This window comes from Chiloscyllium punctatum, chromosome 2, assembly GCF_047496795.1.
Source record: "Chiloscyllium punctatum isolate Juve2018m chromosome 2, sChiPun1.3, whole genome shotgun sequence".
NCBI lineage: Eukaryota > Metazoa > Chordata > Chondrichthyes > Orectolobiformes > Hemiscylliidae > Chiloscyllium > Chiloscyllium punctatum.
In genome coordinates, this window is record NC_092740.1 from 93,851,704 (window position 1) to 93,866,147 (window position 14,444).

Consider the following 14,444-nt stretch of genomic DNA (forward strand, 5'->3'; position numbering starts at 1 on the left):
TCTGCCCCATCCATCATAGTTGTAGGAGTTCCTCAAGGTAGTATCCCAGCCCTAATCATCTTCAGCTCATTCGTCAATTCTCTCCATTGTAAGGATGAAAGTGAGTACGTTTGCTAATGAGTTCACATGTTTTCTCCATATTTATCAAGAAGCGGACACAGAGTCATAGTCATAGAGTCATAGAGATGTACAGCATGGAAACAGACCCTTCGGTCCAACCCGTCCATGCCGACCAGATATCCCAACCCAATCTAGTCCCACCTGCCAGCACCCGGCCCATTTCCCTCCAAACCCTTCCTATTCATATACCCATCCAAATGCCTTTTAAATGTTGCAATTGTACCAGCCTCCACCACATTCTCTGGCAGCTCATTCCATGCACGTACCACCCTCTGAGTGAAAAAGTCGCCCTTAGGTCCCTTTTATATCTTTCCCCTCTCAACCTAAACCTATGCCCTCTAGTTCTGGACTCCCCGACCCCAGGAAAAAGACTGTGTCTATTTCACCTATCCATGCCCCTCATAATTTTGTAAACCTCTATAAGGTCACCCCTCAGCCTCCGACGCTCCAGGGAAAATGGCCCCAGCCTGTTCAGCCTCTCCCTGTAGCTCAAATCCTCCAACCCTGGCAACATCCTTGTAAATCATTTCTGAACCCTTTCAAGTTTCACAACATCTACTTGTGTGGTATGCATGGCCATATAGTTGTTAGAAAAACACATCAGAGTCTAATGATTCTGTGGCATGTAACCCACCTCCTATCTCTCAACACCTGTCCACTGTCGACAAAGCACAAATCAGGAGTGATGTGGAATACTCACCACTTGCCTAGATGGATGCAGCTCTAACAACACTCAAGAAGCTTGACACCATTGAGGAGAATGCAGCTTGCTTGATTGCCACCCCATCCACCACCACCTTCAACATCCACAGCCTTCACCAACACACAGTAGTAGCAATATATATCATTGACAAGATGTGCTGCAGTACCTCACCAAGGTTCCTTTAGCAGGACCTTACGGATGCACCATCTCTCACCTAGGAGAAATAAAGATTAGTCATATAGGTCCCCTTTCATTCCGAAGCAGGTGAAATTTTCATCAAGAAACAAGGAAATAGCAGCAAAACTGAATACGTAATTTTAGTTTTGTCTTCACAAAAGATGGTATACTTAACCTTCTGAAATGTTAGGGAACGAAGTGTCAAGTAAGAGGGCAGAATTGCAGGAAATCAGTATTAATAAGAAAATGATTCTGGGGAGATTAATGGGTTAAAGGAAGATAAATCACAAATGGGGTTAAAGGCTGATAATCTACATCCAGAGTACTAAAGAAAGTGACCCTGGAACCATTGGATGCATTGGTGGCCATATTCCAAAATTCTATAGACAATGGAATAGTTCCTACAGATTGAAAGAAAGTAAGTGTAATTCAAAAAAATGAGAGAATAATAAAGAATTACAGACCGGTTAGCCTAACATTAGTTACAGGGAAAATGCTAGTCTTTTCTAAAAGACATGATAAATTGCATTTGGAAAGCGTTAAAGGGATTGGACAAAGCCAACATAGATTTACAAAAGGCGATTCATGTTTAACAAGTCAACTAGAGATTTTGAGGAAGTAACAAGTAGAAAAGATAAAGTAAAGACCAGTGAATGTCATAGAGTCAGATGTGGGTGAAATTATAATCAATGAAAAAGGAAACAGCAGAAGAACTGAATGTATAACTTAGTTTTGTCTTCACAAAAGATGGTACACGTAACCTCCCTGTACAGCATGGAAGCAGAGCCTTCGATCCAACTCATCCATGCCAACCAAATATCTTAAAATAATCTCGTCCCATTTGCCAGCATTTGGCCCATATCATTCTAAACCCTTCCTATTCCTATACCAATCCTGATGCCTTTTAAATGTTGTAATTGTATCAGACTCCAAAACTTCCTCTGGCAACTCATTCCATACATGCACACGTGAAAAAGTTGTCCCTTAGGTCCCCTCTAAATCTTTCCCCTCTCCCTTTCAGCCTATGTCCTCTAATTTTGGACTCCACTACCCTGGGGAAAAGACCTTGGCTATTCACCCTATCCATACCCTTTATGATTTTATAAACCTCTATAAGGTCACCCCTCAGCCTCTGACACTCCAGGGAAAACAGCCCCAGCCTTTTCAGCCTCTCCCCATAGCTCAAACCCCCCCAACCCTGACAACAAATCTTTTCTAAACCCTTTCAAGTTTCACAACATCCTTCCTATAGCAGGTAGACCAGACTTTGGTTAGCCCATTTTTGGCATACTGTATCAATGTCCTGTACAGCTGTAATACAACCTCCCAACTCCTAGTCAATGCACTGACCAATAAAGGGAAAGCATACCAAATGCTGCCTTCACTATCCTGATTACCTACAATTCCACCAGGAGCTATGAACCCATTAAGTGTATACGTCCTGCCCTGATTTGCCTTTCCAAAATGCAGCACTGCACATTTCTCTATATTAAACTCTAACATGCCCTCCTTGGCCCATTTGATGAGGTCCCATTGTACTGTGAGGTAACCTCCTTGGCTATCCACAACACCTCCAATTTTGGTGTCATTTGCAAACTTACTAACCATACCACCTCTGTTCACATCCAAATCATTAACATAAATGACAAAAAGCAGTGGACCCAGCACCAATCGTTGGGGCATGCTGCTGGTCACAGGCCTCCAGTCTGAAAATCAACCCTCCATCACTACCCCCTGTCTTCTACCTTTGAGCGAGTTCTGTATCAAAATGGCTAGTTCTCCCTGTGATCTAACCTTGCCAACCAGTCTACCATGCCGAATCTTGTCAAACATCTTCCTGAAGTCAAGATAGATCGCGTCCACCTCTCTGCGTTCATCAATCCAACAAAGTTACAAATCACACAACACCAGGTTATAGTCCAACAGGTTTAATTGGAAGCACTAGCTTTCGGAGTCCCGCTCCTTCATCAAGTGGTTGTGGCGGCGCTCTGAAAGCTAGTGCTTCCAATTAAACCTGGTGTTGTGTGATTTGTAGCTTTGTGCGCCCCAGTCCAACATCGGCATCTCCAATTCATCAATCCTGTTTGCTTCGTCCTCAAAAAACTCAACCAAGTGAGTGAGACAAGATTTCCTATGCACAAAGCTATGTTGATTATCCCTAATCAGTGCTTGCCTTTCCAAATACATGTAAATCCTGATTTGTAAATGCGTGTCCTTCAGGATCCCCTCCAACAACTTGCCCACCACTGATGTTAGGCTCATTGGTCTATAGTTACCACCTTTCTTAAATAGTGGCATTATGTTAGCCAACCTCCATACTTCAGGACCCTCATCTATGGCTATTGATGATGCAAATATCTCAGCAAGGGACCCAGCAATCACTTCCCTAGCTTCCCACAGGGCTTTAGGGCACACCTGATTAGGTCCTGGGGATTTATCCACCTTTATGCGTTTCAAGACATCCAGCACTACCACCTCTGTAATATGGACATTTTTCAAGATGTCACTGTTTATTTCCTCAAGTTCCCTGGCCACCACATCCTTCTCCACAGTAAACATTGATGCTAAATACTCATTCTGTATCTCCCCAGTCTCCTGCAGTTCCACACATAGGCAGCCTTGCCGATCTTTAAAAGGCTCTGTTCTCTCCCTAGTTAATCTTTTGTCCTGAATGAATTTGTAAAATCCCTTTGGATTCTCCTTAACCTTATTTGGGAAAGCAGTCTCATGTCCCCTTTTTGCTCTCCTGATTTTCATTTTAATTATACTCCCACTGTCTTTATATTCTTCCAGTGATTCACTTGATCCCTGCTGTATATACCTGACATATGCTTCCATCTTTTTCTTAACCAAAACCTCAATTTCTCAAGCCATCTAGCATTCCCTACACCTACCAGCCTTGTCCTTCATCCTAACAGGAACCTAGTGTTTCTGGACTCTAGTTATCTCATTTTTGAAGGCTTCCCACTTTCCAGCCACCCTTTTACCTGTAAATATCCATTCCAAGTCAACGTTTGAACGTTCTTGCCTAAGACCATGAAAGTTGGCCTACCTCTAGTTAAGAACTTTAAATTATAGATCCAGTCTGTTCTTTTCCTTCACTATCAGTGGCCCCAAAGTGTGCCTCACTGATACCTCAGCTACCTGCCCTGCCTTATTCCCCAAGAGTAGGTCAAGTTTTGCTCCTTTTCTAGAAGCTACATCCACATACTTAATCAGAAACCTTTCTTGTACACACTTAACAAATTCCTCTCCATCCAAGCCCTTCACAATATGGAAGTCCCAGTGTATGTTTAGAAAGTTAAAATCCCTTACCATTTCCACCCTATTATTCTTACAGATAACTGAGATCTCCTTTTAAATTTGCTTCTCAATTTCCTACTGACTACTAGTGGACCCTATAGTCTAATCCCAATAAGGTGATCATCCCTTTCATATTTCTGCATTCCACCCAAATAACTTCACAGGATGTACACCCAGGAATATCCTCCCTAAGTGCAGCATAATGTTGTCCCTAATCAAAAATGCCACAGCTCTTCATCTACCCACAAGAGATTCTAATGATCCAAAAACCCTTCTCCCCTGCACCAGGTCTTCAGCCATGCATTCATCTGCTGTAACCTCCTACTCCTCCTACTCTCACTAGCTTGTGGTGCCAGGAGTAATCCAGGCATTATTACCATGAGGACTTTTTTTTTAACAAAGGGTGATACAAATATGGAATGAGCTGCCTGTAGAAGTGTTTGAGGTGGATATGTTAACCACATTTAAAAGGCATTTGGACAAATACATGGATAGGAAAGGTTTAGAAGGATCTGGCGAAAGTGAGGATTGCAGATGCTGCAGATTGGAGTCGAGAGTGTAGTGCTGAAAAAGCACAACAGGTCAGGCAGCAGCCAAGGAACAGGAGAATCGACATTTCGGGCAAAAGCCCTTCATCAGGAATGAGGCTGGGAGCCTCTGGGTGGTGAGATAAATGGAAGGCAGGTAAAGCTATTGGAGAAGGTAGCTGAGAGTGCGATAAGTACATGAAGGTGTGGATAATGGTGATAAGTTGGAGAGGAGGGTGGAGCAGGTAGTTGGGAAGGAAGATGGACAGGTAGGACAGGTCATGAGGGTGGTGCCAAGTTGGAAGGTTGGAACTGGGATAAGGTAGGGGGAAGAGAAAGGAAGAAACTGGTGAAGTCCACATTGCCATGTGGTTGGAGATGGCAAGGTGAAAGATGAGGCATTCTTTCTCCAGGTGTTGGGTGGTTAGGGAGTCACGATTATAGAGCCTAGGACCTGCATGTCCTTGGCGGAAGTGGGAGGGTGAGTTGAAGTGTTCAGCCACGGGTGGTGGGGTTGATTGGTACAGGTATCCCAGAAATGTTCTCTGAAGCGCTCTGTGAGTAGGCGACCTGTCTCCCCAATGTAGAGGAGATCACATCGGGAGCAACGGATACAGCAAATGACATGTGGAAGTGCAGGTAAAACTTTGATGAATGTGGAAGGCTACTTTGAGGCCTTGGCCAGAGGTGTGGGGGGAGATGTGGGCACAGGTTTTGCAATTCCTGCGGTGGCAGGGGAAGGTGCGGGGAGGGGAGGGTGGGTTGGTGGGAGTCGTGGGCTTGACAAGGGAATCGCAGAGGGAAAATAGATAGGGGTGGGAGGGAAATATATATCTGATGGTGGGGTCAGTTTGTAGGTGGTGAAAATGGCAGAGGATGATGCAGTGTATACAGAGGTTGATGGGTCAAGGCGGCGGCGGGGGGGGGGTGGTCTGTCCTTGTTGCAGTTGGAGGGGTGGGGTTCAAGGGTGGAGGTGCAGAAGTGGATGAGATGTGCTGGAAGGTATCATCAACCATGTGGAAGGAAATTGTGCCCTTAAAAGAAGGAGGCCATTTGGTGTGTACTGTGGTGGAACTGGTCCTTCTGGGAGCAGATGTGGCAGAGGCGGAGGAATTGGGAATAAGGGATAGCATTTTTAAAGGAGGCAGGGTGAGAGGAGGTGTAGTCCAGGTAGCTGTGGGAGTCGGTGGGTTTGTAGAAGATGTCAGTGTTGAGTTGGTGATCGTTGATGGAGAGATCCAGGAAGGGGAGAGAGGTGTCCGAGATGGTTCAGGTGAAGTAGAGGTCAAGGTGAAATGTGTTGGTGAAGTTGATGAACTGTTCAACCACCATGGGGAGCACGAGGTGACGCTAATACAGTCATCAATGTAGCGGAAGAAAAGGTGAGGAATGGTGCTGGTGTAACTACTGAAGAATAACTGTTCCATGTAACCAACAAAGATACAGGTATAGCTGGGGCCAATGTAGCTGCTCATGGCTCCCCATTTCGTCTGCAGGAAGTGGGAGGATTCAAAGGAGAAATTGTGGGTGAGGACCACTTCGGCCAAATGAATGAGTGTCAATGGTGGGGACGTTGAGAGAGGAAGAAACTGGAGGGGTGTTGGACGGTGAAAGGTTGGCAAGGGGTGGAGGGTGCATGGGAGTCTTGGTAGCAGAAGTAAGCCTGGAGGCAGCAGAAGAAGTGTTCGCTGTCACAACACACATTGAATTCATTGATCTGGGAGCGAAGGATGATGGAAGGAAGGCCTTTGCTGAGGACTGATCATTCATCCCCAGTGAGGGGGAGGTCTAGGGGAATGGTGAAAATTCGTCAGGGCTGAGAGCTGGGACCTGGTGTAGGGTTGGAGCTGGGAATGGGGGTGGAGACTGTAACTGGAGTGGTAGTCGAGGGAGCAGGGGTGACATCAATTCTGGAAGTGACACTTACTTGGGGAGGGTGTGGAGGTGGTGTCTGTGGGATCCGCAGGAGGGCATGTCATAGACAATTCTGTCGGCGGTGCTCAGTGAATGGCATCAGTGGGGGCGGAAGTGGTTGTGACAGTGGCAGCTGGGATATGGGCCAAATGCAGGGAAATGGGGTTAACATGGATGGACGTGTTGGTCGGCATGGACCAGTTTGGACCAAAGGACCTGTCTCCATGCTGTAGGACTGACTCTATGACCTACCTTTTAAATTCCTGCCCAATCTCCTATGTTCTCTCCTCAAAACCTCACAGCTTTCTCTCCCTATGTCACTAGTTCCAATGTGTGCATGATCTCCTGCTGGTCGCGCTCCCCTTTGAGAATATTCTGCATCCTCTCCAAGATATACTTGATCCTTAAACCAGGGAAGCAACGCACCAGTCTGTCTCTTTGTCGGCCTTAGAAACGTCTGTCTGTGCCTCTGACTAGAGAGTGCCCTATCACAATTGATCACCTGGAACCTGACGTAGCCCTCCTTATATTAGAGTCTTGGTACCAGAAACCTGGCTGTCAGTGCTACATTCCTCTGAGAGTCCCACCTCCTGCATTTTTCAGAACAGCTTACTTGTTTGAGATGGGGATAGCCACAGGAGACACCTACACTACCTGCCAACTGCCATCCATCACGCCCCTAAGCTCCTGTAACTTCCTCATTGATGCTCCAACCGGTCCATGCAATCCTATAGAATTCATCACCAAACATATTTCCTACAGACATAGTCATCAGTAACATTGAAATTCTCCCTAATCTCCCACATCCAACAGGAAGAGCACTTCACTCTACTAAAGGCTATCTTTGCACCTTCGCAATCTACAAACCCAGAAAATAGGACAGTCTTACTGCTTTAAAAACACTGCTGTAGGATAACTTAGTACCAATGTTTTATATTTTTTAAAGTTTAGTCAAGAAATAAATTTCAACATAACGTGTAATCAAAAAAGAATCCACTCTTCTCACTGTTGTAGATTTACAAAAAAAGCAGTATGGTTCCACTTTTTAAGAAAAAAGCCACTTGGCTGTTCCCCTGCTTTGAGCTCCCCACATAGGTTTCTCCAAGGTCAGCTGTGAGTTTCACTTTATTTTTCTTAGAACCAACTCCAATTTCCAGAGATATTTGAAACTAAACAGCAGAAGCATTCAGCTGTGAAGGTTCACTGCATGATCAGACAGCTGTGCAGGTTTGAGAGCATGGTGCTGGAAAAGCACAGCAGGTCAGGCAGCATCCGAGGAGCAGGAGAATCAATGTTTCGAACAGAAGCCCTTCATCAGGAAGGAGGCTTGTGAGTCGGGGACTGAGAGATATTTCTTATGAGAGATATCTATGTTTAGGTTTCAAGTACAAAGGATTTAATGTTTGAAGTTAAACTGTTCACCTTTATTGAATCTGCAATTCACTCTCCCCAAGGTCTCGAGTAGAATTGTCCAGAAATATTCTTGTAACAAATGTATATTGCACTGAGTATGCTTTCGTGCTACAAGCTTGTTGTTAGGAATGTTAACATTGTAAATTGTAACTCTGGTGTTCAAAATTGTACTGATACTGATGTAGATTGAGAAAACATCCAACAGGACATCTCATACTGCTTTATTCTAGTAACATGACAGACCCACCCTGATTGTGGTTTTCACAGTGGTGATACTGATGCAAAGTAAAAAGAGTCTGCATGTTCACTCCAGTAAATGTTGCAAAATAAAATTCAGATTTTGAATAGTTGAAATTATATTTGTAATAACAAGAGAATTCTTACATTTTACGTTAACACTTTACATCTTATAGTGAACTACTTCAGCAAAAATATTAATTTAATCTATTTGTATTATTTTAGAACTTAAATTGGGTGAACTACTACATGACAAACTGTAAGTATGGCAACACTTTTTAATTCAGTAGTAACAATTTATTTTGGTTACAAGTGAAAATGGAACTTTTCAGTTAATCTTACATAATAGAGTGGAAGGGGCAGGGATCAACCTTCTTTACTTCCCAACAAATGCAATTGCATTATTAAATTAATTTAACTGATTAAGCTGCTTTTGAAATTATTTAAAATCTATTTCATTGGTGATCTTTCTAGTACATTAAAGTTTACAGCATAATTTGTTGATAGCAAATGGTATGAAAATTGTAATTCAAGATGCATTTGAAATGTTTTCTTCAGTTTTGGCCTGTTTGAAGCCATGTCAGCAATTGAGATGATGGATCCAAAGATGGATGCAGGAATGATTGGAAACCAGGTTAATCGTAAGGTACTCAACCTGGAACAAGCGATCAAGGTTTGGCACTCTATTTCAAAACTAGACTTTTGTGACTGCGTTAATGTAATTCTCAAACTTGGTACTTGCTGTTAACTCTGCAAAGTGCACTTTCTGTCCCCACCCCCAAATTTTTTCCTCACAAGCATTCAAAAAAAAATTGGTGAATATTTCTTATTCATAACAAGTTGTGGCTGTTTCACAAAATCTGGTTGTTTATCTGAATGAAAAGAAACGTACATTTGAAACTCGAGTAATTATGTGATTTTTTAATCTAGCAGTTACCCATTGACCAGAACATTAGATTTGTTGAAGGACAGGAAATAGTTGCACAACAGAGGAAAGGTTCAGGGATCAAGTATTTTTATATTATAAGGTATTAAGGTGAGAAGTTTCATTAGTTTGCATTTTTGGATTGTGCACTTATAATTTAGGGTAAAATGTAAGAATAAAAGGGGTAATGTGTCCTAGTCCAGATTCTAATTGGAAGCAAGTCTGGGTGGCTTAATTAATAAATACTTTCAGGAGGAGCCTAGCTTGTTTTTCTACAATGAAGGTGCAAGATGTTTAAATTTCTAGACTATGATGAAAGCAGATATAATGACAATAGCCAGACTAAGAGTAGATACGGGCAGCAAGTCTCTGTAACAGTGCTTTCAGTGTTTAAACCCACTTTAACCCATTTTGAGGCTTGAAATTGGCATTTCCTAATCTGTGAGAACTGTAGGATGGGATTTAAAGGGGTCATGCAACTGTTAACACTTGGTTTGAGCTCCACAGCAGCTTTTGCTTTGGAGCGCGCGACACCATCTTGACCCAAAATCTGAGAAGCCCTACTTCATAGAGTAGGAGTGCAGGTGGGAACCAGAATCCATAAGCATTTTAAACTAAACTGTAAGATTTGCCTAGCTTGAGTCAAAGGGAGGATTTCTATGAAAGCCCCTCACTGAAATATAGTCTTCATATTATAGATTGCCAGGCTAGTAAAGGAAAAGAACAGAAGTAAATCCACAAGAGCTAAGAATTCCTGACTGGTTCCAGGAGAATAAAGTGTCCACTTGACTGACAAAAGTAAAATATAACCATAGCTGGAGATTTTTGTCCATTTGAAATATTAAATAGAGTATCAAGTGATGAAATAATGTTGAGTGAATGGTTTACTTTCTTTATTATGGTAAAAATCTTAAAACCTGAAACATTGTCAGCTCTACAGTTCATTCAAAGTTTGTATTTTTTCAAACCGACAGGTCACTATAGAATTATTATCATTGGAATGGAAAAGTTTAACTTTCCAAGTTTTGTTTTCTTGTAAAGTTTGAATTCTGTTAACATTGAAGTGTATTTCTTTATGATACTTTACGAAAAGAGAAACAAATAAAAGTTAATTTGCTAATTTGTTGTTGACAATTCCGGTGTAAAGAAACATAGGTAAGGTGAGAATAGAAGCTGATATTACATTTCATATAGTATCATTATTACAGGTTTCACATTCATTACAGGTTTCATTGTCAATCCTAGTTGCCTTGAGTTTAGTATAATGGGGTGACTTTCAAGGTTGTTCCGCAAGGATCTGTTTTGGGACCATTGCTGTTTGTCATTTTTACAAATGACCTGGAGGAGGGGCTAGAAGGTTGGGTGAGCAAGTTTGCGGATGATACGAAAGTCGGTGGAGTTGTTGACAGTGAGGAAGGATGTGGCAGGTTACAGCGGGATATAGATAAGCTGCAGAGCTAGGCAGAAAGGTGGCAAATGGAGTTCAATGTGGGTAAGTGTGAGGTGATTCACTTTGGTATGAGTAACAAAAAGATGGGGTACTGGGCTAATGGTCAGATACTTGGTAGTGTGGATGAGAGAGGTATCTTGGTGTCCATGTACACAGATCTTTGAAAGTTGCCACCCAGGTAAATAGTGCGGTGAAGAAGGCATATGGCGTACTGGCTTTTATTGGTAGAGGGATTGAGTTCCGGAGTCCTGAGGTCATGTTGCAGTTGTATAAGACTCTGGTGCTGCCGCATCTGGAGTATTGTGTGCAGTTTTGGTCGCCATACTATAGGAAGGATGTGGAGGCACTGGAACGGGTGCAGAGGAGGTTTACCAGGATGTTGCCTGGTATGGGAGGAAGATCGTATGAGGAAAGGGGCACTTGGGGCTGTTTTCATTGGAGAAAAGAAGGTTTAGGGGTGACTTGATAGAGGTGTACAAGATGATTAGGGGTTTAGATAGGATTGACCATGAGAACCTTTTTCCACGAATGGAGTCAGCTATTACGAGGGGGCATAGCTTTCAATTAAGGGGTGGTAGGTATAGGGCAGATGTTAGGGGTAGATTCTTTACTCAGCGAGTAGTGAGTTCATGGAATGCCCTGCCAGTAGCAGTGGTGGACTCTCCCTCTTTATGGGCATTTAAACGGGCATTGGATAGGCATATGGAGGATAGTGGGCTAGTGTAGATTAGGTGGGCTTGGATCGGCGCAACATCGAGGGCCAAAGGGCCTGTACAGCGCTGCATTTTTCTATGTTGCTTCAGAGGAGCTGAACAGGATAAGGATGGCTGGCTGGCTTTCTTTCCTAAATGACATTAATGATCTATGAAGTTTTAATGACAATCCCAAAAGCTACATGGTAATTTATTTACTGTTGCAACTTCTTTTAATTGTCAGAGTTTTTTCCAACCAAATTCAAATTCTTAACCTGCTGTCGTGCTAATTTATTTCACTTCTTTTGAATTAGTTGTCCATATCTCTGAATTGCCCACTATACTGTCTTTACCTAATGTATGCAAGAATCTTTTTTTCAAATTGCCTTTGGAGAGTAGTGATTTGATGATACTCACAAATTTTGCAGAAAGCAGTGTTAAATCTGATGAACAACACAAATCATTGATGCTCTTACATTAGTCGAGAGATACTCCAACCGGTTACAGCCTTTCCTGTTTAGTATTTTAGAAAAAGCTTCTATATCTCAAACCTACCTCCAGATGCAAACTTGCCCAGTTTCAAAGACAGTTGAAATGTGGGCAGACAACTAAATTACCGATAGGATTTGCATTATAAGAAGTTGAAAGAAGTATACATTCTCATTATATTTAATTATACTAGGTTAGAATCTAACTTGCTGAGGTGAGCATTTAAAGTTGAGTGCTTTGACACCAAATTCTTGGATACAGGTGTCTCGCTGACAAACCTCTTCAATCAAACAGAACACGGAAGAACTTGTCTCCAATCACACTCGCACCACAATCAGTTCTGCAGTTTAGCCACTACCAATGTGCATCTGGTTTGTTTGTCCCTCCTAATACTGGTCCTCTAAAACTTGCCTGTTCCTACAACCTGACTGCAAGTTGGAGTCCTAGCCAATTCAATCAGGCTGACCTCTCGGCAGCAGCAAATCAGTGACACTAATTTTAAAATCTCACATTGTAGATTTCCCACACCTTTCTGACTACCTGCCTTGTGGAGGTCAAGTAAGTAAAATAAAAATACCCGCCTCAGGATTTTCTGTCCCTCCAACAGATTTGAAGTCTAAAGTTACTTATTCACTGTTAATAGTCTCCACAGCACTGTTATAGAATTGAGTAAATAGTGGATGTAATTTAGACAACATTTATATGAAGCTGAATGTTGGTCAGTTCAGAAATATTTAGAATTTGGAAGTTGAAATCTGTGAGAACATCTGAAGAGCCTCAGACTGAACTAATTATAAATGGATGAGTTTAAAACTACTGCAATTTAGCATGATATCCCTTGTAGATGTCTGTACTCCTTAATATTATCTTTTTATCTTACTGAAGGATGAAGCAATTACAATCAAGGGTCTAACCTTGCCTGAATTAATAGGTATAACGGATACATGCTTCTGTTGTTTGGTAAGCTTGATATATTTTTAGTTTCAAGACATTAAGAAATCATAGAACTTTGGAAAGTATTTAGCACACCTGTTCAATGTTTAGCCATCAGAGGCACCTACTTGAACTATCCATTTCATTTTCAAAGAAATTTACTGAGGTTTGTTTTTGAAAAATACGATCATATTGCTCTCTGGAAATAATTTTTCTAACCTTTCGCTTAATGTTTGACATTGTTTTTATCTTAAATTTGTGTCCACTGCTTTCTTGCTGACAGTTGAAAAGTTAAGTTTAACTGTGTTCCTTCTTAATCTTTATGATCTCCATTTTATCATTCTTTTAATGTTTTTGTTCTAATGGACAAAGCCTGACTTTGTGTCTTCATGACCTTAGTAAAAGACTTGTTAATCTTAGCTGCATATTTGTCAGTGTTTTCTATGTCTTTCTTTTGTATTTGATACAACGAGATTTGACACTAAATCAAGTTTTTTGATTACCTTTTTATCGCCTAATTTATTTGTACTGTCATCTTTATTAAATTGAGTAATTACACACCAAGATTACTCCATTTTATAATCTCATCATTAAGGTATATTCCCGATCTTGTTATTGCAAAATGTATTAATTTCCGATTTTCTCCATAAAACTGATTTTGCCATCTGTCATCCTGCTAACCATGTAGTCATTCAGCTTTTAGGAATTTTCCTTGTGATTTCACCAATTTAGCAATGGTAGAAAATTTAAAATTGTGTCTCCTCAGTTCCCATATTTCTTTTTTCATATGAATAAATAAATAAAAGACATAATAACACAAACACAATCTCTGTGGCAATCTCATATTTTCAATCTGGAAGATTTCTTTGGCACTAGCCATCTGACCTTGAGCCACATGCTGCATCCATACGGTGTTATTTTTGTCAGAAGTTTTTGTTGAATTCCATTCAATGCTTTGCGTTGTTATTCAATATGCACATATATATGTGTTTGCAATCCAATAAAGAAATAATATGTTGGTTTAAAGTGAGGGAAGAAAGATCTCAGGGTTCACCTGATGTAAATCATGTTTTTTTAAATATATGGACCATGTTATCATGATCTTCGTATTATTCTTGGTTGCTTACAGAAGCCCTCAGGAATTCTCATTAATTTTATGTCTGACTGCATTAAAACCTGAAGTTTGCCTTTCAGTTTTTAACTTCAATCAGCCAAAAGGCAAGGGACTATATTGAATAGAAGATTTCTACAAACTAGTGTGGGAATCATTTGAAAGTGAAGAAACAATAGTGAATGTCGGAGAATAGAATCATACACCAAAAGATATATAGAATTAAAAGTTGAATAATAAAGACTGACCTAGAAGTCAAGAGAGTAACTTGAAAAAAAAGTTGCTATCCATCTTGTTTGCATTTCTTTCTTGGTTTACAGTGATAACTCAACTGAATTATTTGGCTCATTTAGAAACTTCCTTTAATAAATTGAACTGGTAAAATTGAACAAAATTTCATGAAAGTTACAATTTAAGTAATCCATCCTAAATTAGATAAGTATCAAGGT

General features: G+C 41.2%; 1 protein-coding gene across 2 annotated transcripts in view; it reads left to right on the forward strand.

Annotated features, from left to right (window-relative positions):
• naa35 (N-alpha-acetyltransferase 35, NatC auxiliary subunit) overlaps positions 1–14,444 on the forward strand; it is an 80,178-nt gene that overhangs the window by 7,286 nt on the left and 58,448 nt on the right. For both annotated transcript variants that reach the window (XM_072585864.1, XM_072585863.1), the window contains exons 3-5: positions 8,621–8,654; positions 8,954–9,068; positions 12,837–12,911. In XM_072585864.1, coding sequence (XP_072441965.1) covers positions 8,621–8,654; positions 8,954–9,068; positions 12,837–12,911 — 224 coding nt within the window. The remainder of the gene's footprint in view (positions 1–8,620; positions 8,655–8,953; positions 9,069–12,836; positions 12,912–14,444) is intronic.